This window comes from Brienomyrus brachyistius, chromosome 7, assembly GCF_023856365.1.
Source record: "Brienomyrus brachyistius isolate T26 chromosome 7, BBRACH_0.4, whole genome shotgun sequence".
Lineage (NCBI taxonomy): Eukaryota > Metazoa > Chordata > Actinopteri > Osteoglossiformes > Mormyridae > Brienomyrus > Brienomyrus brachyistius.
The window spans coordinates 14,640,304-14,666,567 of record NC_064539.1 but is presented as its reverse complement, the minus strand read 5'-3'; the positions used below and the strand labels follow the sequence as shown (position 1 = coordinate 14,666,567).

At 39.9% G+C, this 26,264-nt stretch overlaps 1 protein-coding gene across 4 annotated transcripts in view; it reads right to left on the bottom strand.

Moving 5' to 3' along the window:
* The window catches only part of LOC125746887 (rhotekin-like), an 85,892-nt gene that overhangs the window by 5,584 nt on the left and 54,044 nt on the right, over window positions 1-26,264 (bottom strand). For 2 of the 4 annotated variants that reach the window (XM_049021496.1, XM_049021497.1), the window contains exons 11-12: window positions 21,318-21,422; window positions 5,762-6,261 (exon numbers count right to left, since the gene is read on the bottom strand). In XM_049021496.1, the coding sequence (XP_048877453.1) occupies window positions 5,762-6,261; window positions 21,318-21,422 (605 nt within the window). Of the gene's footprint in view, window positions 1-2,866; window positions 6,262-10,483; window positions 10,584-21,317; window positions 21,423-26,264 lie in introns of those variants that run through there. The other 2 variants (XM_049021500.1, XM_049021499.1) reach the window with 2 other exon arrangements.

The following is a 26,264-nucleotide window of genomic DNA, read 5'->3' as shown; positions in this document are numbered from 1 at the left end:
TTTATCCTGTATTATTTTGGGTAATAATAGCAAGGTAATAGCAAAGCATTCATTTGACGGTGCAATATTTAATTTTGCATCATGCAACATGAAAGGAAAATGTCGTTTTTTTTTCCCAACACACTTTGTTATTTATCACTTTACTGTGTTTTTACTGTGTTCAACACATTTTGAACATAAAATATACATTGTTAGTAAATACAATTACTGAACCACCAAGGAAATTTTAGACCAACTTAATTTTTGGCTGCAATATATGCAAATACAGGAATCATACTAACAGGGTAAATTTACTATAAATAAGAATTTAGACACATTTTAAATCAGAAAAAAATACTTTTTATGTATATTAATATGAATTATATGCATTTATATGAAACTATTTCTTTAGTTAACTGATATGTCATATTACAAGGTCAGCATTTACAGTTATGGCATAAATTTTAGGTTTAAATTAACATGAATGATTATTAACAAAAATATTTTGTTGACCTCAGGGAAGTACCTAGATTTAAGTTTCACTAAATATTAACCATATGCTGGACGAGTAATGAATATACAGTAAAGTTGGAACCACAACCGTAACAAAAAAAGAAAAAAATGCTATATGAGCAGATCGATGTTTAAATGTTTAATTTATTTATATTGATACATCTAATACGAATTGTCTTACAAATTGATATTAATTAATTGATTTTTCATTCTCTCAGAAAATTATTTTCAGATTCAGGTACTTAATTGAAGAGGAAGACGTTGACCTCACATGTTCTGTATTGTTATGTCAAAGACAGGGTGTGCACTTGAATCACAAATATATTTCAAAGTAATATAACTTAGAACTAATTACTCAGGACTGAGGCAACATTCTATTAAGGTAGGGTAGTGTATTCATTGTGCGAATTTTATTACAGTTTAGTATCTATAGCGCATAAATTAACAACAGCTCTGAGCTCTAAGAGGTGGGCAGGACCTTAAGGCTAACCCGTTTATAATTATAACAACTGCATTGAAACCTGGTTTCTGTTGTTATTGTTTTATTTTTTTCTCTCCTTTATGGCAAACATCAATAGGCATTGTTTAGTTTATTGTTGTGCACACATAAAATGTTTAAAAGTCTATCTGAACATATTTACTGCTTAACAGTAACTGATGAATGGCAGCTTATTCTAATTTCAGGAGATCAATTTTAAATTTTAGAAGCCATAGACAGAAATTAAAGGAAGCTACAAGAGAAATTGATCACAAAAAGGCCTACAATGGTATCTACTTAGATTTCCAGAAGGCCTTTGGTGTTGTCCCCCATAAATGTCTCTTGCTTAAGCTTAAAGCTGCAGGGATTTTAGGAACTGTAGCAGCTTGGATCGAAAACTGGTTAACAGACAGGAAGCAGCTAGTAGTTATTAGAGGCACAATGTCACAGTGGGCCTCCGTTCATAGTGGGGTACCGCAGGGTTCAATTTTAGGACCACTATTGTTCCTAATTTACATTAATGATATTGACACCAATACATACAGTAAACTTGTTAAATTTGCAGAGGACACCAAGGTGGGTGGTGTAGCATATACTGATCTAGCAGCACAGAGGCTACAACGGGATCTGGATTTAATTAGCGACTGGGCTGATACCTGGCAGATGAAATTTAACATAGATTAATGTAAGGTGATCCATACAGGGAGCAGAAATATAAAGTACAGATATTTTATGGGTTCCACTGGAGTAAAGGTAGCCGATTATGAGAAAGACCTCGGTGTGCATGTTGATGCTTCCATGTCCCACTCGCACCAGTGTGAGGAAGCAATAAAAAAGACCATCTCTAGGTGTGTGAAGTTTAAGGGAGGTGATGCTACGATTTTATAATTCCTTGGTAAGACCCCACCTAGAATATTGTGTGCAGGTTTGGTCACCATACCTTAAGAAGGACATTGCTGCCTTGGAAAAGGTTCAACGTAGGGCTGCAAAAATGATTCCTGGTCTTAAAGGAATGTCTTATGAGAAGAGGTTAGCTGAGCTAAATCTGTTTAGCCACGAGCAAAGCAATCTAAGAGGGGACATGATCCAGGTATATAAGATTCTAACAGGTCTGGATGCTGTTCAGCCAAATGGCTATTTTGACATTAGTTTAAATACTGGAACTCGTGGCTATAAGTGGAAATTAGCGGGAGAACATTGTAAAATGAATCTGAGGAAGCACTTTACACAGTGTGTAGTAAGAATATGGAATAGACTTCCTGCTAGTGTAGCACAAGCTAAAACCCTGGGTTCCTTTAAATCAGAGCTAGATGAGATTTTTACAACTCTGAGCTATTAGTTAAGTTCGCTCCAAACAAGCTTGATGGGCCAAATGGTCTCCTCTCTTTTGTAAATTTCTTATGTTCTTATAACTAACACACTGGTGAAAGCTTAGTGATGAAAAGGTTTGGTTAAACCTATGATGAACCTTATAATATGAGAAAACAAGCCATATGAGTTTGGACTCGATCGGACCCGACAAGGAGTTTAAAATATAAATCAGTATAGAATACATCAGAGTCACATATTTTTATACTTGGCACGGTGGCTCAGTGGGTAACCACAAAAAGATTATATTGGTTATCCCACAATGATCAATCATAAGTTCAGGAAAGAATACTGGCATGCCCTGTCTTTAATGATAAATCGTATAAAACTCTGTCATTAAGTGCTTAGTACAAAACAGGGAAGGAAACTGAGAGAACTGTTTAAAATAAATAGTACCATAGGTTCTTCTCTCCTTGCATACCGGTACAGACAGATTTCAGTTTATCTTTTTGACTTCCTCCAGCAACAAGGCACCAATGAACCATCTGTTTTAAACCATATAGGTAAGTCAATCAACTGCAACGCTAATGAAAGTTAACCTTTTAATTGTGAATAATGATTAAACATTGAATAAGCACATGATAACACTGACAATGACATTTAACATCAACGTAACAACATACCACATAATGCCCACATAATTTAAATGGCTTTCTTTGAGTATGTTAATTATTTAAAATGCCTAGTTAAACAAAGAAAACAAATTAATAGATGAACAAGCCCAATCATTAAAGAAGAATAGTTATGGAAGTGTGGAAACAAACCAATAAGACTACGTTCACACTGCAGGCCTTAATGCTCAATTTTGATTTGCTGCTCAGATCGTATTTTTTCTTTGCCTGTTCACGTTACTCTTTTTAATCTGGGCAACATCAGATTTCAATGTGAACAGTTCGCTATACTGAACTGGCCCACGTGCGCACAAAACAACAGACGCAATGATGCGCATGTGCAAAAACAAAGACAAATTGATTCGAAAACTGTTTGTTTACAATATGAGCTTTCCAGTTTTGCCTGAACAGATCTATCTCCCCAAATACTTATTAAATCCAGCACCTCACTGGCCTTCAACTGGCCAACTTCTGTGCTCTCCTCCATGTTCCACCTGCGCATAATTGTGACAAACGCAAAATTCCGAATTCCGATTTCGCTGTTCAGACTGAGGTTGCATTGCAAAAAATCAGACCTGCATCCGATTTATGACCACATACTGAAGTGGCCCATATCAGAATTGAAAAAATCGGATACCATGTGACTTGTGCTGTTGACAATGTCATGAAAAAATGTGATCTGAGTCACATAGCAAAAAATTTTATTTGGGCCACATTTGTCCTGCAATGTGAGCGTAGCCTAATAGTATCATTGTAAGCCTTGATCATGTAATTCACACTGTCTAATACATACTTTAATCACATAATTTAACACTACTTTAAATGTTTGTGAATACTCTCTTGAACAGAGCATAATGTTTACTAGAATGGCTTTTAGAATATCTGTAACTGATTGTCCTTGCAAGAGAATTAACATTTATGTATTTGAAGATTTGGCACTGACAATGGATATTTAAAGTTATTTAAATATCTTCATTGATTTAAAGTTCTTTGTTTTTGTTTACAGTGCAAGTCCACAGCAAGTAACTCTTGTGACGTTGATGACATTTTTCACCCACTTCATCCACATGGTTGCTGAAAACACAAATAAATGCCACAAACACCCTAGAAGACTTCCCATCACTCTCCACAGCTGTAACGTTTTTACTGTTCACTAAGTGACTATCTATCCCTTGTGTGCTCACATGACAAATACCAAGTTTTGAAGAATGAATCTGTCAGTCGCTCACCACTGAGACTTCAGTGTATTTACTGTAAGTGTTAGATACTGTAAGAATAACTGGATTCTTTTGCAGAACTGTTTATTGTTTCACTAACTGTATAATTAGTTCTGTGTTTGCACTGATTATTAAATGATCGTGGAAAATAAGATGAAAACAGGGACACTTTGAGGGAAATACTAAAATGAAGCAAGAAGTATTTTATAATGACAGGATCAGGTAGGAAAAATCCAGAATCTATGTACATACAGTGTTGTTTAAAAGATGTATAACTACTGTACCTTTTAGATAATACACACCAATATACACAACTGCTTCAGCAAATGAGAAGCCAAAACAATATTTAACCAACAATATGACTGATTTCCTCCTGTTTCAAAATGCTGACTACAGGACAGACTAGCACTGCGAATACTGAATTAGAAAATAACATTTGGCAAGACATACATTTGTCAAACATTTCAGGTATTTTTCTGTTTGCAGATTAAGAAGCTTCACATTGTATAAAATTTTAAGTGATGATAATTGAAAGATTTTGGGCACCAAGGTCTTTGCATGACATAAGTTCATCCCTGAAATCCACTTTATGTAGTGAAGGGACAGGTCCCACAACTTGTATTTTCAGAAATTAATGAGTGCCATCTTGTTCCAGTTGTATCTGAACAAGACTGCAAGCTGAATTTTCAGGGAGACCGATGTGCTGTCCAAAAACAGTCAGGAAAATAAACCCACAGTCACAAACATTTAATATTTGTTGCATGTTTCTTTTTTATTTGTTCATTTCATTTTTTATTTGGCATTGAGGATGCAGTTTGGTTTAAATATGTTACGCATTTATTTTAAAAGGGATTTGATCTGTAGTTCATTAAGTAGTGGGAATCAATGCAGTTGTGCCAGTTTTGAGGTCCAGATATATAGAAGGTCCATGACTTGTGGAGTTTTTACCCCACTCCTTGCAAAATTATGCAGGGGAGTGAACATACTTATGTTCATTTCCTATATAGCTATATAAAGTCTTTTTTTATCTGTGTTTATACGTACTCATGTAAAGAGTGTGTATTTGTTTTTTTCCAATGTGCAACATCAAGGGGGAAAACTGATAGTCATTTAAAAAGCACCACTGTTATCTCGAAATGTTCTGATTCTGTTTCTATTTCTTTCTATTTGAATCAGGCGTTTTGAAATATAGAGTGCATGAAGGGGTGATGGTGGCACAGGAGGTAGTGCTATCGTTCGGCAACCGGAGGGTTGCTGGTTCGAGCCCTAGTTCCTCCTGACCCCATTAAGGTGTTCTTGATCAAGACACTGAACCCCAAGTTGCTCCTGGTGAGCAGGTTGGCACCTTGCATGGCAGCCTCTGTCACTGGCATATCAATGTGTGTGTGGATGAGTGAATGTGAGGCATGAATTGTAAAGCGCTTTGAGTGCTCATAGGAGTACAAAAGCGCTATATAAATGCAATCCATTTACCATGAAGGGAGACATAATGGCCATGTAACCAGCCATTTTATGTGCACGATGGAGCAGCCATTCAATCTATCTTCAGGTATACAAACACCACATTTTTGGGAGGAGGGGGGGGGGCATTATACCTGACTCTGCAACCAGTTACGGGGGTCAAGCTTTGCCCGCAGGTTTCTCAGGCTGCGGCGTGCTGTGGTACCGTGAGGGAAGGGCGCGCTGTCAGTCTCCGAAGCGGTGCTGCCCTCACTGGAGCTATGACTGGAGGTTGAGCTGGAGCAGGAAGGGATCGGCTGAGGGGTCTGAGCTGACGAGCTCCCATAGCCGCAGCCCCTATGGGTGCTGAGCTTGGCATCCAGGGAGAGGGTGCGGGGGCGTGAGCGGGGGAATAGCGGCGATCCAGGGCTGTCTGAAAGCTGGCCACGCTGATGGTGGCCCGGGCTATGAGGGCTGCGGCAGTAAAGACGAGGGCTGAGTCCAGCTCCCTGGAGAGAATGGGAGAGGGGTGGAGACTCCCCAAACAAGGACATCCAATGAAGGGGTCCTTCAGGGTGGCTCAGAAATGACTCCTCCTTCACGCGCCTCGCCAGAATGTCTGTCACCGTCCCAATGTCATCTGACGTGTCAATAACTAGAAAGAAGAAAGGCTGGTTTTTAACAATTGTATTTCTTCCAGGGATGGCAAAGAAAGTACAATGCATAGCCAAACCTATCATTCACAAGCCTGAAAGTACATTATGTACTAAATTAGACAAAATTATCGACACACTCATCCTCTTGTTCACAGTCTGGTTTGGTTACATAACCTACCTAAAGATATTTATCACACAATACATTCCATCAGCCGCACGTTCACAAAACAGCAAATTTCTGCTAGGGGCAACTGCAGGATAACCAATGTGTCCCTAAATCAACTTAACTCTGGGTTGCGTCCTCTAAAAAGATACATTATTCTTTTCGACAACTTGACGAATGTGCAAGGCAGCTGTAGACAGTTATCTCATTCAAAACGTGAAGCTGCAGAACATTCTAAGCCTCACAAAGTGTAAATGCTTAGCACTGGTACAGGTTGTGATCACGGCAGGATGGGGACCGGGGACCCATCAGCAAGACAGGGCCCTGCGTACCATTGTTGATGGTAAAAGTGTTCACCGAGATGGGTAGACAAGCATATTGGACAACTTAGTCAACCGTAGAGAAGATCGTAGCACTGATGACAGAAGTGTCTGCGTCTGTCAGATTATAGCACTCCGTTGCAATGTTTCTACGGGAAATGTGATCATGATTACTGACCAGCAACCAGTGGCCGTTCATGGTTACATCTTCTTGACAGTTTGCTCTATAGAGGAAACCTACCATGAATTTGTATACAGTTTGGTTTATTTTTCCACAGTTTTATGCGTCGATAGAAAGGTAAAGAACATATGGGTAGAATAACAAACTGACTGGGGTATACAAGGAGCTTAGTACATAAAATTAACCACAAACAACAATTGCAATTGCACATTTTGCTGCCTGTTTTCAGGTTTAACTTTGTTGACATCTTTCAAAATTTTAATGAGATTTTAATGAACGTGTGGGTCATTCTCCATCGGAAGTGAGAAAGATGAGAATGCAGGGCTTAAAAACATACTTAAAATTTTAGGCAGAGCTCCAGGAGTCAGCATATACTACATATTCATACAGATGATGATTAAATAACACTTTCGATTTGGTTGATTTTTCTGTTTTTATCATCTTTCATAGTGGCTCAAAACCTGTAAAACAGTTCATCACACAACTAAATTTCAACATTTGTACTCATTTTTAATACAAAAGGTAAAATTTATGAAATTGTATTAAAAAGTTAATTTTTCCTATATACATCATTAACATTGTACTACATTCAAAAATATGTAATTTTGTTAATCAGACCACTTCAAAGTTAATTAAAATAAAAATTATATCTTTATTAATATTCTGTGAAAATTTTATATTTTGCAAAATCTCTTTTGTTCCTTTACTGGGGTCGGCATGGTGTCACTGGTATTATAGTCCTGTTTGATAAGGTTTTTGTTCTTTTTAATGATATACTATTGTTCAGTTGTCGAAATTACATGCTTCTTCTGCAAGGACTTTTTTGTGGAATATGAACATACCTTAAAAATGTATAACAGACTCCTATATTTTTGTATTTTTTGAAATGTATCTATAAGTGATCATTGGTAGTGATTATTTAAAAGGAATTCCTCTACTAAATACAGACACATTGAAATTCAAAATGAACTAATTTATCACAAAATATATGTCTGATGTGATTATACCAGTGACAGACCGACCACACATTGCATTTTACATTAAGTTAATGCACATTAATACATTAATGGTTAATGAACAATGAGCCATCCTGAACACATTTTAAAAACACATTTCGATATTCAGCTGCGTTATAAGTCAAACCCAACTTATTTATTGTTTACCGATTATTGAAACCAGACTTACATACCATCTCACTTATGCAGGTTAAACAGGTCTGTAAAGTATGACAAGTGCATTACATCAGTAATTCATTTTGGTATTTAATCACTGACCACAGGTCCTGGTTCTCGGCCTGAAGCATTGTTGTTGTCTAAGTGATTTACAGCAAATTCTTGGCTTTTATGTTTCTGTAAAGTAACATTAGTTAGAATTAAAGATTATAATCGCACATTGATTTACTACTGTGATTCACCTAGCTGGTAGTACAGTATGTGTCAAGTCACAGAAAATTAATCAACGCACTTCTGGTCTGAGAATTCAACAGTGCTGTGGTTTAAAATATAGAAAAATATATCTGGAATTACACTCTTAATTTTGTGGCGGGAGGTCCACAGACTTTCCCAGAGACTACAGGCACAAGACAGCAAACAACCCATGATGGAGCACCAACCCACCGCAGAGCACAGTCACACACGACTCACTGACATGTACCCACCAACGGGCAATTTGGCAACTCCAATTAACCCCAGTATGTTTTTTGACTGTGTGGGGAAAGCAGAGTACCTGGAGGAAATCCCACAATGTCACAGGGAAAACATGCAAACTTCACACACATGGAGCTAGCCCAGAGACTCAGACCCTGGTCCCAGAAATGTGAGTCAACAGTGCTAACCACTGCATTACCGTGTCACCCTACATGTTTAACTTCATCATTCATTTCAATTCAATTCCATTAATGTCATGGCACCAAAAATGATAATAGCCACAATTTGTTTTAGTAATATCAGTTTTTTCACTAACCACAACCACAAAGATTTTTCTATCACTAAATTTTGCCAGGTCCGTGAGTATCTTCTGCTACTGGTCTCTCTGCTTTGTTATGATTTGGGTGGTAATATCCTTTCTCTGCACTAACCTACCATTTGTTTATAACCTTAGACGGAATGCCTCTCTGGTTGACAAAGCCCTTCACCAACTTTTGTCATAAAATGCCTGACAAATAGACTCACCCGAACAAATAATAACAAGTTTATGATCTTGTCTTCCCTTGTTTACATAGCAAATAGTTCTCACACATATCCACACGCTGAGACGCTAATTCAAAACTATTTGAAGTATCCCAGGGTTTGTTGAGGATAGTCAATAAATGACATAAATGTGACAGAAATTAAACCTGTTCAGGTTACCCTGCCTACAGCATGTCACCAGTAACTTCACAGACTGCCGTGATGTTCAGCTCTCTGATATCACCAGAAAGACAGAAACAGAAAAGAGGACAGTACAGCCTTTCAGCTTTGCAAAGGGTGTAACCATCTTGGTTAAAACTAATGCCCTACAGGACAAAACTCCTCTCGGGGTGCAACACTGTTTAACGGCTCTTGAAAACAAAAACATGCCTTAGCTAGTGAACATGCAACTATGTTGGCATTAAAAAAAAAATCCTGAAAAAAAAAAACAAGTTGCAGTCACAAAAAAAAAGCTAGAAGGAGGAGAGTTTAATGAAATCTTCCTTCAGATAAGCATCTGTAATATGAAACTGTTGACAGTAATATGAATCTCACAGTGTTGTGGTACAAGGGGGGAGGGTGTCACTAGCTGATGACCCTTGCTTTATTTAATGTAAACACACACACACACACACACACACACAGATATATATCAATCCATTCATTTTCCAAACCGCTTATCCTACTGGGTCGCGGGGAGTCCGGAGCCTATCCCGGAAGCAATGGGCACAAGGCAAGGAACAACCCAGGATGGGGGGCCAGCCCATCGCAGGGCACACTCACACACCATTCACTTACGCATGCACACCTACGGGCAATTTAGTAACTCCAATTAGCCTCAGCATGTTTTTGGACTGTGGGGGGAAACCGGAGTACCCGGAGGACACCCCAGGATGACATGGGGAGAACATGCAAACTCCACACACATGTAACCCAGGCAGAGACTCGAACCCGGGTCCCAGAGGTGTGAGGCAACAGTGCTAACCACTGCACCACCATGCTGCCCCCATATATATACACACACACACACACACACAGAGAGAAAAGGTATTTATGATAACCATTCCACTCTCCTTTATTTGACTTTAAATTGACTGACTGGTATTCAAATTCCCTTCATACATAGCAAAACAAGACAGAATTGTTTTTATGTGCATTAAGATGGCAGTGTGCAGAGTCATTGAGAACAGGCAAGCTGTTATTAGTCTATACTGTTGGGAAATTTTCACTGAGAGTTAATTGTCACACAAGAAATTGTGATTTTAAAATAAAATTTTAGACTTCAATGGATAACTAATTAGCTCACTAAAAGTATAATACAGTAATGACCCATTCATCCTAAAAAAAAGACTGGGAACCAAACGATTGCTGTCATAACTGATACTTCACCTGTCACTGTAGTAGGAGGAGAGGAGAGCACGTATCTCAGTGGACACAGTATTATCCTGGAGCAGGAGTCCCTGGCACGACTGAGTAGACAAGGGGTTCACTGGGCAGGCACAGTGCAATGCAAATGTGGATGGGTGAATTAGTACAGAAAACAGGCAGGAAAAGAAACAAAGGTGACAATTGGAATGGGAGTTTATTGTAATGAAGGCAAGGGGAAAGGAAACATGAATGGTAATTTATTTTAAAAAGTGAAATGAGTTAGTAATATATATGCAAATGAGCAGGGGGAGTGCATAATGCCAGATTTCATAATTAATATTAATTATATATGTAGAGCAATAACATAAAAAAATCATAAGTACAATATTGAGGAGGTAAAATTAAAAATAGATGGGATACAGTAAAGAGGACAGATGGTCACAGGTCAGAATGTGGGGAAAAGAGAAAGGAGAGAAGCCAAGAGGTCAATCAGTATCATCCCCAATTCAGTCACAATAAATAACCAGGGCACAGCTGACATGCTTAAAGTGTTACGCCACAAGAAAGGCCCATGCATTTAAGAGAAGGAAAATTTTAATCGATAGAGAAGGAAAAGTGATCAGTTGGTTTGTTACTGTGTACATGAATTTAGAGCAGGTATTTACTGTATGTTCCTGTTGCTGAATCTCTAAATCAAAGATTTCAAACTTGTAGCCAGTGTGCCACATATCGCCTGCGACAGTTTCATATGGCTCCTCATATGTTCATAATATACTGTATATGGAAATTTGGACCACAAATCAAATGTTCACTTCATACATTTTAGTTTTGCTGTTGCTTTTTTCCCCCACATAACAAGCCGACATACAATCTGGCTTCAACAAACTGAACTATGTATGGTGCATCCTACAACAAGAATTTGTTTGCAAGTATGCTAACTTGTAATTGACAGGAAATGTGACCCTGTCCTTGCCAAAATGTTTCTTTTGAAGTATCATGGTACAAAGTAAAATTGTCTTGAAGGATAGACAGTTTCTAAAGAAGTGGACAACAGCTTATTTTTATCCATCCATCCATTTTCCAAACCGCTTATCCTATTGGGTTGCGGGGGGTCTGGAGCCTATCCTGGAAGCAATGAGTACGAGGCAGGGGCAGAAAAATTATTTTTTATATATCTTTTTTGGAATTAAACTTATCTTAATCTTAGTGTACTGTGTAAATATGTCAGATTTATGTGAAGTTTGTAATTTGACATCAAAGTATAGACATTGCAAAATGCAGTTTGGAACACTTGCAGAAATATTTTAAAAGTACATAGTAAGCAATGGTAGAAGTTTGTATCTCATATCTGATCACCAAAGTCTTGGCTACATGAAGATGACTAAATGGTGTAGTTGCAACATTCAGTTTGATAAATAAATAAGAAAAACCTAACTCATGTCACTATTTTTGGCCCCTTTCATTGAATATGTAGCAACTTTCATGTGTACGCATGAGCCATTCACACCTGGCCACACCTCCCCCCTTTTTTACTGATGGGAATGTATCTGAATCGCGTTTCACCATTGCCTTGTTCATCAAATTACCATGTGATTGCGATTTGAATACACACTAATGCGGCTATTTAGAATGTGTATAACGATCTTCAGGTGAGAGCAGCACTACTCGGGCCCGATGCAAGTAGAACAAAGTAAAGTGACATGGTTTACGTTTTTGGCGATTTAACCTAAATTAAAAAACTGTAATACTTCCGACAATGGACATTTTGAAAAGAAGACAGATTACGGATTTAGTCAGCGTTTTTTCCATATTTCTACAGTAAGATTTCAGCAAGTTATGAACTGAAATACACGTGAAAGATGCGCGACATCGCCGACAATGTTGTCCGACCCCAGAGGGTTAAAATCCGGTTGAAGGGGTTTAGCGGAATACTATTGCCTGTCAACATAAAGTGCGACAAATTCTGCATCGTAATATTGAAAATTTAAAGGGTTTCGGTCGTATGACCCCATAAAACCTACATTATCTAAGAGTCCTATGACGATGGTTTTAGACAGCTGTTCTTGAAATAAATTTTCTTGTGTAGAGACACAACTCCCGGCTGACATGCTAAATGTTTTCACGCAGACTCTTTTGATTGGATACTTTGCGTTTGCAGTTAGCAGAGCACTAGCATGGCCCAATTTGATGGCCGTTGATACAGTAACCTAACAAAGAGAGATGCTGACACTATTTTGAGGGTGTATAGTTCAGCGTCTTCGCTCATGAGGCAAAACTCATCTTTGTTTCGGACCACTTTAATTTTAACATCAACACTATTTAGGATTAATCTATACTGGAAAAATATGTCAAAATGTATAGGGCCCAACAAATTGAAAACCCCGCTTCTTGCTGGAAATGCTGCTCTTGTCTCTAAGTCTTTATTATCTCCTTCTGGATCCATTTCGTCCATAGCCCCAGTGCTGTCTTTGTAAAACAGACCACAGATGAGTTGTCTCGAGAGCATGCTGCTGTTATAATTAAGCAGACACGTTATCATCGCCCTGTAAGGGTAAGTGTTGCTAAATTGACTCCCAAGCCAGTCACCCAGCAATACATCCACCTGCAAGAAAATTGTAGCGATCAGGTAATTTTTGACACCCACTTTTGCTGCGGCATCCAAATTTGCACCGTTACCTCTTGTAATTTGACATTGGAGATGCAATAATGTGTTGTTGACATCTAAACAGTCTTCCCCATTACCAGCGATAAAAGACTCCAGGGGTCCATTATCCGTCAAGGCTGATAATGGCAGCACTTCCACGTATATATTTTTATCAATACTGGCTTGAGTGAAAGGCACAACAAAAATGTCCAGTTCAGATTTCATGCACTCCTCTGACATGCGGGCCATAGTTTTAGTGAGGGCCATAGTTTTTAGTAACTGTATCATAGGACTCTTTTTTTTAACCTGTCTTCTTCTCTTGCTACTTTTTGACAACTGAGACTCTCTTGACTGACACCCTGCATTTTTTTAAATATTTTTAAGGTTTTCGATATCCCTGTAATAACCAATCTTTAGTTTGTATTGCTGGGTAAGTGTTGCCATTAAATATACTGCCACGTTAAATATAGTGTCTTTTTCTGCCAGCGTATTCCAGGTGCGTGGATAATGGATCTCTGCTAATCCAATTTCCCATTTACCATTCAGATCGATCAGCTTGGCTAGTTTTGTTGTGTAACAAGATATGGTATTGTGCAGGAAAACATCCATTGAAGCATTGCTTGGGAGAGTGACATAAAAACCGCTTTCCTCCATCGCCGTCTTCGGTGTATCTGTGCACCACCAAGCACAAGCAACCGTACTTATACATCAATTACTTGATTAGCAGGAACCCAGATACTAAATTTGTTTGGCCACCCTAACCACCCTTTTCCACACTGCATTTTCTCAGCCAGGATTTTCTTGACTTTGAAACTTTTATCTTTGTCTAGTCTGATCTTTTGTAGGTCTTCAGCGTAAAATGTCCCCTCTATGATATCCCCATCATAATCTTTCAACCTATACACCAGGGGCACTCTAGACAGATGCTCAGCAACAGTGAAATATTCATCTGTCAAAGTTTGTTCATAGCCTTTGTTAAAATTTCAGCGTGCTTTTGAAACCCTGACCAAATCACCAACGTTAAACTTGTATTGATATCATTTAGATAGATGCAACATATTGCCGTATATGGTGTCAAAGGCTGTGTTCTGTGTTTTTACCACAACTGGCTTCATTTTAATAGTGCTGTGGAAGGTGTTATTGTAAGTGCACGCTAGATCTTGTACAAAGTCCACATATCTTCCTGTATTATATGCTGTAAAATAATGCCACATTCATGTGTTCAGTGTATGGTTAAACCTTTCCAATACAGATGCCTTGACATCGTTACCAATAGCGAAATGTGTTACCCCATGTTTCTTGGTAAGATTATGAAACGACGTGTTAAAAAACTCTGTTTGTAGCTTTTTTGGTATCCTGCATTCAGAGAGAATGCTTTCTAATGCTTTCTTTACTTTTGTGCCAGTCTTGTTTTTAAGACACCGCACCCACGCATATTTTGATAGAATGTCTATACACGTTAACATGTATTTAAAATCGTCATTCTGTTCTGCGTCAGCCTGCCACTGAGAATCAATATTAGTCACAAAGACTCTATTTCTTCTAAAGTTAAGTCTTGGTGACTTACGTAATGTGTATGCATCTTCTCCAGCTAGCAATGGTACAACTTGTTTCTTATTTATATTACATTCTGGTTCATCATCTATCAGCGACCTGTATAGTCTGTCGGTAATCAGACATCAGCAATTGCTCCCATGTTGGACTCGAAGGCAGAGCCAGTGGCATGCATGGATCACCATATGGACCCCATGATGTGCCCTCCTGAGGGTCGACTTGAGGCAAAGCCTCTGGTGAGTTGTCCAGTCACAGTCCAGAAGTCGTTGGCAGTATCGGTGAAGGCCAGGAGGGGTTCCACTGAGTTGCGGCTTCAGGAGATGTCAGGCCGAGTGAAGTTGTCTGTCCGGTTGCCATTGCACGTCATTGAATGAGTATCTCGCCTCGAGTGCTGCCTCACAGGATTGACTTAATACGTTTTCCACATGTTTAAGTATAATTTTTGCTAGTTTCATTGGCTGTTACTGCTAGAAGGGGGTTGTACTAACCATGTCATCACCGTTAGAAAAATACCAGCTGTTTTTTCACATTTTTTTCTTGAGTTTTATATAGACACAATCATTGTGCGAGAATATGCTACCCAGAACTCCATGCTTGCGCTTCCTTGTCGGTTTGCGTGGTGCCCATGTTGGGTTTATCTGTGTTATATTGCTAGGAGGAGATGTTGCTAGATCTGCTGAACATTGTATGGCTGTATGAAGTCGGCAACAATTTGACAGCTGGTGGCCATTTTGGTTCCAATTTGACAGCTGTTTGACGCCGGCTCGTTAAAAGATTGTTTTATGTCTACGCATGTGCTACAGGGTGAGAGAATGCTGGAATAGGTCTCTACGCGCATGCGTTACAGGTTGATCGAGGGCTTTCTGAGTAAACTTCTCATTTTGATTTCGTTTGATGTCGGTGTTGAAAGGTAATTCCTCCTAAAGTTTTATTGGTTAGATGCTTTCTTTAACCTTATACCGAAATAAAACATTGGCAAAATACTGCTAAAGTGTTTCTTCTTTAAACATGTTGGTTAAATACAATGTGTTTAAGTACTTTCTTCTTTTAAAATGTGTAAAGCCGCATGTGTCTACTCCTAACAGCATGTGATTGCGGCCTGAAACCCGCTGGATGTGTTTGCACTAGTTTACATTTATCCTGCTATACATTTTTTTTATTATTCATTAAAACGTAATAAAAAATAAAACATTAACAAATATATGTAATTTATTTTTGTTCTCTTAAAGTTTAACGGCCCCCTGTCTAATGAAACCTCATGTACCCCTTTTCAACATAACGACATACGTGATGTCGTTCTTTCATACGGGATGGCTGTTAGATACAAAGGAGGACACATTAGAAGACTTTAAAAGGCATGGTATGCTCAACTGCATCTGCCAATACTAGCAAAGGAGTGTATGTCAGCAACTACACGGGCAAGGAAGGATCAGCTGGCTGGAGAACTGAATCATCTGTAGCCTGGTAAGGAACCTAAATTGTGAGATGTAGAAAAATAATAACCCTGTTGCCTTTAATTTTAACATTTTAAAACGCTGTTTTTCCTATCTTTTGACAAAATTATACAGCTTTTGGCACTGCTTTCTGGCATCTAATGATGCACCATGATAATAGCAATCCGCTGTAGCTCATGCACCACTGCCTTTTAACCCTCTGGAGTCGACAATGCCACGCATCTTTCTCGTGTATTTCAGTTCATAACTCGCTGAAATCGTATGTTTTATGTTTTATGTAGAAACATAAAAAACCGCTGACTAAATCAGTAATCTGTCTTCTTTTCAAAACGTCAATTGTCAGAATTATTAAAGTTTTTTAAATTAGGTTAAATTGGCAAAAAAGTAAAGCATGTCACCTTTCTTTGTTTTACCTGCCATGGGGGGCCTCACCTGTAGTGCCGCCCTCACCTGAAGATCGCTATTCGCATTCTAAACAGCCGCATTTCCACGTATTCAAATCACATTCACATGGCAATTTGATGAACAACACAAAGGTGAAACGCGATCCAGATACATCCCCATCAGCGCCATTAAAGGAGGGGAACATGTGCCCCAGTGTGAATGGCTCATGCATACACATGAAAGTTCCATCCATCCATCCATTCATCCATTATCTACTGCTTTTCCGGGTCGCAGGGGCAGCAGTCTAAGCAGGGAAACCCAGACTTCCCTCTCCCCGGCCACTTCATCCAGCTCCTCTGGGGGAATTCCAAGGCGTTCCAAGGCCAGTCAGGAAACATAGTCTCTCCAGAGTGTCCTGGGTCTTCCCTGAGGCCTTCTCCCAGTGGGACATGCCCGGAACACCTCACCAAGGAGACAGCCAGGAGGCATCCTGACCAGAGGCCCGAGCCACCTCATCTGGCTCCTCTCGATGCGGAGGAGCAGCGGCTCTACTGTGAGTCCCTCCCGAATGACTAAGCTTCTCACCTTCTCCCTAAGGGAGAGCCCAGCCACCCTGTGGAGGAAACCCATTTTGGCCGCTTATATTTGTGACCTCGTTCTTTCGGTCATTACCCACAGCTCATGACCATAGGTGAGGGTAGGAACATAGATTAACTGGTAAATTGAGAGCTTTGCCTTTTGGCTCAGCTCCTTCTTCACCATGACAGACCAATGCAGCACCCGCATCACTGCTGAAACCGCACCGATCCGCCTGTTGATCTCCCGCTCCATCCTTCCCTCACTTGTGAACAAGTCTCCAAGATACTTAAATTCTTCCACTTGGGGAAGGACCTCTTCCACGACCCGGAGAGAACAATCCACCCTTTTCCAGCTGAGGATCATGGTCTCAGATTTGAAGGTGTTGATTTTCATCCCAGCTGCTTCAGTTCGCTGCAAACTGCTCCAGTGAGAGCGGAAGGTCACGGTCTGATGAGGCCATCAGAACCACATCATCTGCAAAAAGCAGAGACCTAATCCAACCCAGACATCCTCAACACGCTGCCTGTGCCTAGAAATTCTGTCCATAAAAGTTATGAACAGAATCGGTGACAAAGGACAGTCCTGGCGTAATCCAACCCTCACCGGAAACGAGTCCAACTTACTACCGACAATGTGGACCAAGCTCTGACACTGGTTGTACAGGGACCGAACAGCCCGGAACCCCATACTCCTGGAGCACTCCCCACAGGACTCCCTGAGGGACGCGGTCGAATGCCTTCTCCAAGTCCACAAAGCACATGTAGACTGCTTGGGCAAACTCCCATGCACTCTCCAGGACCCTGCCGAGAGTATAGAGCTGGTCCACTGTTCCACGGCCAGGGCAAAAACCACACTGCTCCTCCAGAATCCGAGGTTCTACTATCCGGCAGACCCTCCTCTCTGTCACCACTGAATAGACTTTACCAGGGAGGCTGAGGAGTGTGATCCCCCTATAGTTGGAACACATCCTCTCCCCCATGTTGAAGAGGAGGACCACCACCCCGGTCTGCCAATGTCCACGCGATGCTGCAGATGCATGTCAACCAAGACAGCCCTGCAACATCCAGAGCCTTGAGGAACTCCGGGCGGATCTCATCCACCCCTGGGGCCCGGCCACCGAGCAGCATTTTAACCACCTCAGCGACCTCCGCCCCAGAGATAGGGGAGTCTACCCCCAAGCCCCCAGACTCTGCTTCCTCATTGTAAGGCATGTTGGTGGGATTGAGGAGGTCTTTGAAGTACTCCCCCCACTCCCCCCTCAAGGACACTGGTTCCAGAGCCCAAGCCATGCATCGATGTGAGCTTGACTATATCTAGTTGGAACCTCACAACCGCGCGCACTAGCTCAGGCTCCTTCCCCACCAGAGAAGTGGCATTCCATGTCCCTAGAGCTAGCTTCTGCAGCAGAGGATCGGACCGCTAAGGTTCCCACCTTCGGCCACTGCCCAACTCACACTGCACCTGAACCCCTTGGCCTCTCCTACAGGTGGTGAGCCCATTGGAGGGGGGCCCCACGTGCCTTCTTCGGGCTGTGCCCGACCAGGCCCCATGGGTGCAGGCCTGGCCACCAGGCGCTTGCCATCAAGCCCCACCCCCAGGCCTGGTTCCAGGAGGGGGCCCGGTGACCCGCGTCCAGGCAAGGGAAAATGTGAATCAATGTTTTTACTCATCATAAGAGGTCTGATGAGCCACACTTTGTCTGGTTCCTCACCCCGGACCCGGGCCTTGGGTGACCCTACCAGGGGCATAAAGCCCCGGGCAACTCCTGGGATCATTAGAACACACAAACCCTTCGACCATGATTAGGTGTCGGCGCCAGGAGAGGCCGATTTAACCTAATTTTAAAAACTATAATACTTCCGACAATTGACGTTTTCAAAAGAAGACAGATTACGGATTTAGTCAGCATTTTTTTCATGATTCTACATGAAGATTTTTGTAGAAATCTAAACTGAAATAGATACAAAAAGTACGCTGTGTCGCTGATGACACACTCAACCCCAGAGGGCTAATTAGTGACTGGGCTGATACTTGACAGATGAAATTTAACAAAGATAAATGTAAGGTAAACCATGCAGGGAGCAGAAATATAAAGTACAGATATTTTATGGGTTCCACTGAAATAAAGGTAGCTGATTATGAGAAAGACATCGGAGTGCATGTTGACACTTCTATGTCTCACTCTCGCTAGTGTGGTGAAGCAATTAAAAAGGCCAATAGGATGTTGGGTTACATCTCTAGGTGTGTGGAGTTTAAGTCAAGGGAGGTGATGGTACGGCTATACAATTCCTTGGTAAGACCCCACCTAGAATATTGCGTGCAAGTTTGGTCACCATACCTTAAAAAGGACATTGCTGCCTTGGAAAGGGTGCAACATAGGGCTACAAGAATGATTCCTGGTCTTAGAGGAATGTCTTATGAGGAGAGGTTAGCTGAACTGAATCTGTTCAGCCTTGAGCAAAGGAGACTAAGGGCTGACATAATCCAGGTATACAGTATAAGACTCTAACAGGTCTGGATCAGCCAAATGGCTACTTCAGTATTAGTTTAAATACTAGAACTCGTGGCCATAGGTGGAAATTAGTGGGAGAACATTTTATAATTGATCTGAGAAAGCACTACTTTACACAGCGTGTAGTTAGAGTATGGAACAGTCTCCCTGTGAGTGTAGTGCAAGCTGAAACCCTGGGTTCCTTTAAATCACAGCTAGATAAGAGTTTAACAACTCCGAGCTATTAGTTAAGTTCTAACTGACAGAGCATATCGCAATATCTTGTGCTTTACGGAGGTGTGCAGGCTAAAGAGGAGAAGTAAACCTGAAGAGGTTTCTATGAACTGAGACAGACAGTCAAGGAAAGCATGAACGAGGGTATGCTGCATGTCTCTGAGCTTAATGATCTCAAGAGGATAATGGACCTAACATTTTTAGTTCGGATATTAGCTCAATACATTCAATCTAAATCAGCAGGAGCCAAACCAACTTGCCACTGAGCATTCTCAATAAAACTGAGATTAAGGAAAGCACAGGTTACTGAGGAAAAATCAATTTACCAACATGTAAGTCTTTCACAGAAAAGGGTGCCGAATTCAGTGGTGATGCAATTGAATAAGCTACAGCAGGAGTTAGACCAGTGATTTTCTGACATCAAGACATATACTGTAATGGCACTTCTCCATTGATGTGGATCATGTGCTATGCATGCTTTAAACAGACATAATAGACCTAAATGGAGCTTAAAGCAGTTAAAGGAGCACAAGGAAAACCAGAGAGTACTGCACAATGCTGAAGGCAGCTTATCCACTGTATCCTAACTTGACACAGGACTTGTTGTCTCTTTGTAAGAATACACATTTGTGACAAACTGTTCTAAATATGAATTACAATGAATCAAAGCACAGATGCAGAATGACTGATGCTCTTCTCCCGATAATTCTTACAGTGTCCTCTGTCAAATCCCTCTGGAAAAATGTGGCTCATTTGTCTAAGCAGAAGCATTATCTGATTTCAGGTAGCAAGCACCAACTAAGATGGCTATATATGGCTAAAATTCATAGCTGAGGAAAAATGGGACCCTTTGTCTTCTTGCAATCATTCAATCAGCACTCCTTGGAGAAGTCCACAGGGTTATAGGCACCAACGTAATTTTAGAATAGGACCAGTTCTAAATACTACACAGGACTACACAGAGGTAACTTTAACAATACGATTAGACCAGTTTGTAGAAACCCAGCTATAGTCAAGCTGAATGTAGACATATTGTTTAAGACATTATGTTTTTCATGGCTGTTTGCTTTCAAACCAGCTTTTCTCCTTCATTGTTGACAATCCTTCAGCCGTGACAGCTATCAACCGAGAAAAAAATTACTAGCAGGTGCTTTCAGGGAAAGAATATCTTGATATTTGTACATTGGAAGAATAAATGACTTGCATCCTTGACCAAGATAACCTTATAATTAAACAATATTTTCAATTGTCTTTTCACCGCCAAGAGGATGAACATATAGCAAAATCTGTAGACAATATAGACCATAGACATCACTAATTAGTGCAGAACAAGGACTGAATAACAATTATTAATATATATTAATATATTTTTTACTTATCTGTGTAAGAGATATTGCCTGATCTCAATTTCAATTTAAATATCAATGACTGACTCTAAACAATGAAAAGCATGTCTATCTGTCTCTAGGCAGTATAGTGGGATATCTAAACGATATAAAAAATGGTTGCTCTTACTCATCTCATGGTATAGTGAGCCCTGCTTAGCCATGATTGCCGTAGGTTTCCGTGGCAATGGCACATTGATTTTCATCAGGTCGTCACAACACTGCTTCCACTGGCCTGGAGGGTAAGGAAGACCATGTGCATCAAGCATTATTCTCCAAGATGATAAGTACAACAAAACACATAGACTGAGAAATGGACCATTGTACCACACCTGCATATTTCAATACTCATGGAAAGTGTTGCCAGTCAGTCAACAGGAGGGAATAAAAGATATTCCCTGTAATTATGCAAGAATAAGAAGTAAAAAGCACCCCTAGGCACTATATAGAAATACATTTTAATCTTTTTCTCAAGCATTACTAACAGGATGGACCAATTTTGGGTATAATTTCACCACATTAGGTACAATCAGAGAAGAAAAGAAAGCAAAAGGTAAAGAATAACCTTCCTCATAATAAGAAAACAAAAAAGGGCACTCTATTATATCAGAGAAACAGAAAATAAAAAATCCTTAAAAATGAAATCAATAGCACAACAAAATGTAAGTGATATAGGAAATAACTCGCATGTTTTAAATATGTTATGTCCATTGTAGATGTTCATTAAATGATGAATGATTGCAAAAAAAATGTAAACACTGTGGATTAGACAGTTTAGAATCATAATAAGACCTAAGACACCATTAATACCATTTTTAATGTCTGCGTCTTAGATATTAGACAATATAGGACCATATATGATGATGAAAGTGCCCTGGAATGCACATACTAACATATGTGGAATGCACACCGCTGTTAGTAACAGCAGGGAGGGAAGGGAAGGGCTCGGAAGGCATGTCAAATGGGTATGTTTATCATATTTTAGGTATATTCCAGGAAGGCCTGCACATAAATAATAATACTGGCTTCTTAAGCAATTAATACTGATTTTTAAAGATCTCTTAAATAGTCATTTAATGGGTGCTTTCAGCAAATGAAGTTAAAATAAACTACTATGGCTTTCATAAATCATTTGTTTCTTCAGGTCTATGTGTAAATGAAGCATTACCTATTCATCTATAATACATTTTACAACTTTGAAGACTTTTAAAATAGTACTATATATAGCACTTCACATTTTATTTAAACATATGCAGCATCTACATTTTAATGGTAACATTAGTAAACACTAATCTTGCAGTAAGCTCCATCTTATTTGAACTACTGCCAAAGCAAAGATAAAGCCGTCGCACCACACTACTACGCATGAATGGAAAGTTCAAAACAAGTTTTAATCTCAGTCCTGACTGACGTCAAAAAAAACCCTTCTTGTTACTTACACAACAAAATCCACACTGATTAAAAAGGTTATTAAACCGGACCTGCAACACTTGACTTTCATTGCCATCACCTTATTTGTTGTATTCACACGTCATCCCTATGAACACAGCACTTGGATGGATGAACCCTAAATTTCCGAGTATTGCATCATTTTAATTTATGTTCATGAATAGCCACAGTACAATTATAAAATGAATAATTCTGTTGTGCAACAAGATGGGCCGACTGTATTACACATTAAAATAGAGAATATGTATTCATTATGGTTAAAGAGGAATAAATTAGATTTATTGGCTAATTAGGTTATTATGAGCTTAATCCAAAAAAGAATATAGCAGCCAATACCTGCTCCACCTTCGAAATAAAATACTACAAAAATATATTGAAATTATCCAGTTGATTCATGATTTCGTATTCATTCATTTTTATGATCAATATATAACTCAAGTTGTCACATAACTGCAATTGTACAATTTTGTGTGTAAACACTCTGGGGCTATCAAATCTGCACATGAGCCATGTCTCTTAATTACTTAAAACTCTTATACTGAGTGTGTTCCACGTGTAACTAGCTCTGGAAATACATTCTCACAGACTGAAACTATACAAGTTACCAATTCATGTATATAATAAACCTCACTATATATTTTTTTTTATTTCAGTTTTTTTACGTTTATGCTTCTAATATATCCTGCTTGTATGTCACTTTAGACAAAGGCATCTGCTAAATAAATAAATAAATAATGTTATTTATCCTCTTATGATTTTCCTTGACTGGAATGGAAAGTTTGCAATCCCACCCACAAAAGGGTGTGTTTTGCCATTATTTCCCCATGCCAGTAGAATAATTTTAGTTAGAAGTCATTTCTGGCAGGAACCCAGTCAGCTGTGCCTTTCTGGTCAAACAGCAAATCATGCACTGGTACCTGAAGAATAACCTTCATAAAGGAAAGCAAAAATACCAAAAGAAATAAAAAAAAAGCTCAGGCGAGGAAGGTGAGGTTCCATAACACAAGCCTATCATCATTATGATTTATCAAGACATTAACTGCTATGTCTTTTTGTTTCCTTGATTTGACACAGAATCATTTTGTTCCCCAATGTTTTCAAAAGACCAGTATCACAGGCAATAAAAAGAATTGACTGATAACACAATAGTTGCCCACAGTACTGCAACATACTGACAACAAATAATTTATAAAAATTACATTCAAAGAATGATATATTTTACATATATTGTTAAGGAAATTTGTTAAAGAAAGACTAATGTTTATTATTCTAAATTCAATTCAATCTGTTTTGTATAGTATCTTTCTCAGCATGGTTGGGCTGAAATGTTATACACTGCTCAAAAAAATTAAATGAACACTTTGAAAACACAACAGATATCAATGGGGAAAAAATCATGCTGGATATCTATACTGATTTAGACTGGGTAATGTGTCAGGAACGAAAGGATGCCACATCGTTTGATAGAAATGAAATTATCAACCTACAGAGGACTGAATTCAAAGACACCCTGAAAATGAAAGTGAAAAATGATGCGGCAGGCTAGTCCATTTTGCTGAAATTTCATTACAGTAACTCAGAATCATACTCAGTAGTTTGTATGGCCCTCACGTGGTTGTATGCATGCCTGACAATGTCAGGGCATGGTCCTAATGAGATGATGGAGGGTGTCCTGGGGGATCTCCTCTCAGATCTGGACCAGGGTATCACTGAGCTTCTGGACAGTCTGAGGTGCAACCTAGTGGCATCGGATGGACGAAACATAATGTCCCAGAGGTGTTCTACTGGATTTAGGTCAAGTGAGCGTGGGGGTCAGTCAATGGTATCAATTCCTTCATCCTCCAGGAACTGCCTGCATACTCTCGCCACATGATGCCGGGCATTGTCGTGCACCAGGAGGAACCCAGGACCCACTGCACCAGCAAAGTGTCTGACAATGGGTCAAAGGATTTCATCCCGATACCTAATGGCAGTCAAGGTGCCGTTGTCTAGCCTGTAGAGGTCTGTGCGTCCCTCCATGGATATGCCTACCCAGACCATCAACGTTCTCCATGGCTTCTCCAGACCCTTTCACGTCTGTCACATGTGCTCAGGGTGAACCTGCTCTCATCTTTGAAAAGCACAGGGTGCCAGTGGCAGACCAACAAATTCTGGTATTCTATGGCAAATGCCAATCGAGCTCCATGGTGCTGGGCAGTGAGCACAGGGCCCACTAGAGGACGTTGGGTCCTCAAGCCACCCTCATGAAGTCTGTCTCTGACCAAACAATCAGAAACATTCACACCAGTGGCCTGCTGGAGGTCATTTTGTAGGGCTCCAGCAGTGTTCATCCTATTCCTCTTTGCACAAAGGAGCAGATACCGGTCCTGCAGATGGGTTAACGATCTTCTACGGCCCTGTCCAGCTCTCCTTGAGTATCTGCCTGTCTCCTGGAATCTCCTCCATGCCCTTGAGACTGTGCTGGGAGACACAGCAAACCTTCTGGCAATGGCACATATTGATGCGCCATCCTGGAGGAGTTGGACTACCTGTGCAACCTCTGTAGGGTCCAGGTATCGCCTCATGCTACCAGTAGTGACACTGACCGTCGCCAAATGCAAAACTAGTGAAAAAAACCGTCAGAAAAGATGAAGAGGGAAAAATGTCAGTGGCCTCCACCTGTTAAACCATTCCTGTTTTGGGGTCGTCTCATTGTTGCTCCTCTAGTTCACCTGTTGATAATTTCATTAACACCAAAGCAGTTGAAATTCATTAACAACCCCCTCCGCTACTTAACTGACCAGATCAATATCCCAGAAGTTTAAGAGACTTCATGCTATACTTTGATTAAAAAGTGTTCCTTAAATTTTTTGAGCAGTGTATATATAAAAAAATTTAAAAAATCAAAGCATACAGTTATACAGAATATTTTGTTATGCTGTGTGTAAAACTATAGCTAAACCAAGGATTTAAGCTTAGATACTAAGTTAGATGATGCAATATACTATATCCTCTTCTCTTTAAAATTGAACCACTAAATGTACCTGCTCTTTTTAAAAAACAAAGCTGAGAAATAAATCAGCAGATTTTACCTACCAAAAAAAATGTAACAGCCAGCCTCAGTTTTACCATAATCATCCCTACATATCAGAGGAAAATTCTATCTTTCTATCGACAAACGTCAACTTTTGTACATTTGCCTAACATAAATCCAGACTTACTTTAAATATTCCCCACTGCCAGGGTCAGCACTCATCTGATCCTGCCTTTCCATGTCTCCTCCTCATTTGGCCAGCAGGTGTTGCTGGCCATCCTGTTTTCCTCCATGTTATTCTCCCTTCAGCCCCTATGTGGTTTCCCTGTTTACTTGATCACTGCATAGCTCAGTGGGCTGAGTGTGTAGCTCACATTGAGAGCCTGTGGGTTCAAAGCTGGCTAGGAACAACCCTCATCTATTTTGTTTGATTTTCCCTTATTGCTTATCAGTACTTTCCTGCTTTTGGAGTTTTTTTGTTTCTCACTTGCTTCCTTGCTCTTTGTCCCCTATTTACCCAGATTTTCTTGCTTTAGTTGACCCTTAGTGTTTGTTCATTTTTTCCTAGTCTCCAGTGCAGTTTAATTGTAATACGACACACCTGATCCTTATTTG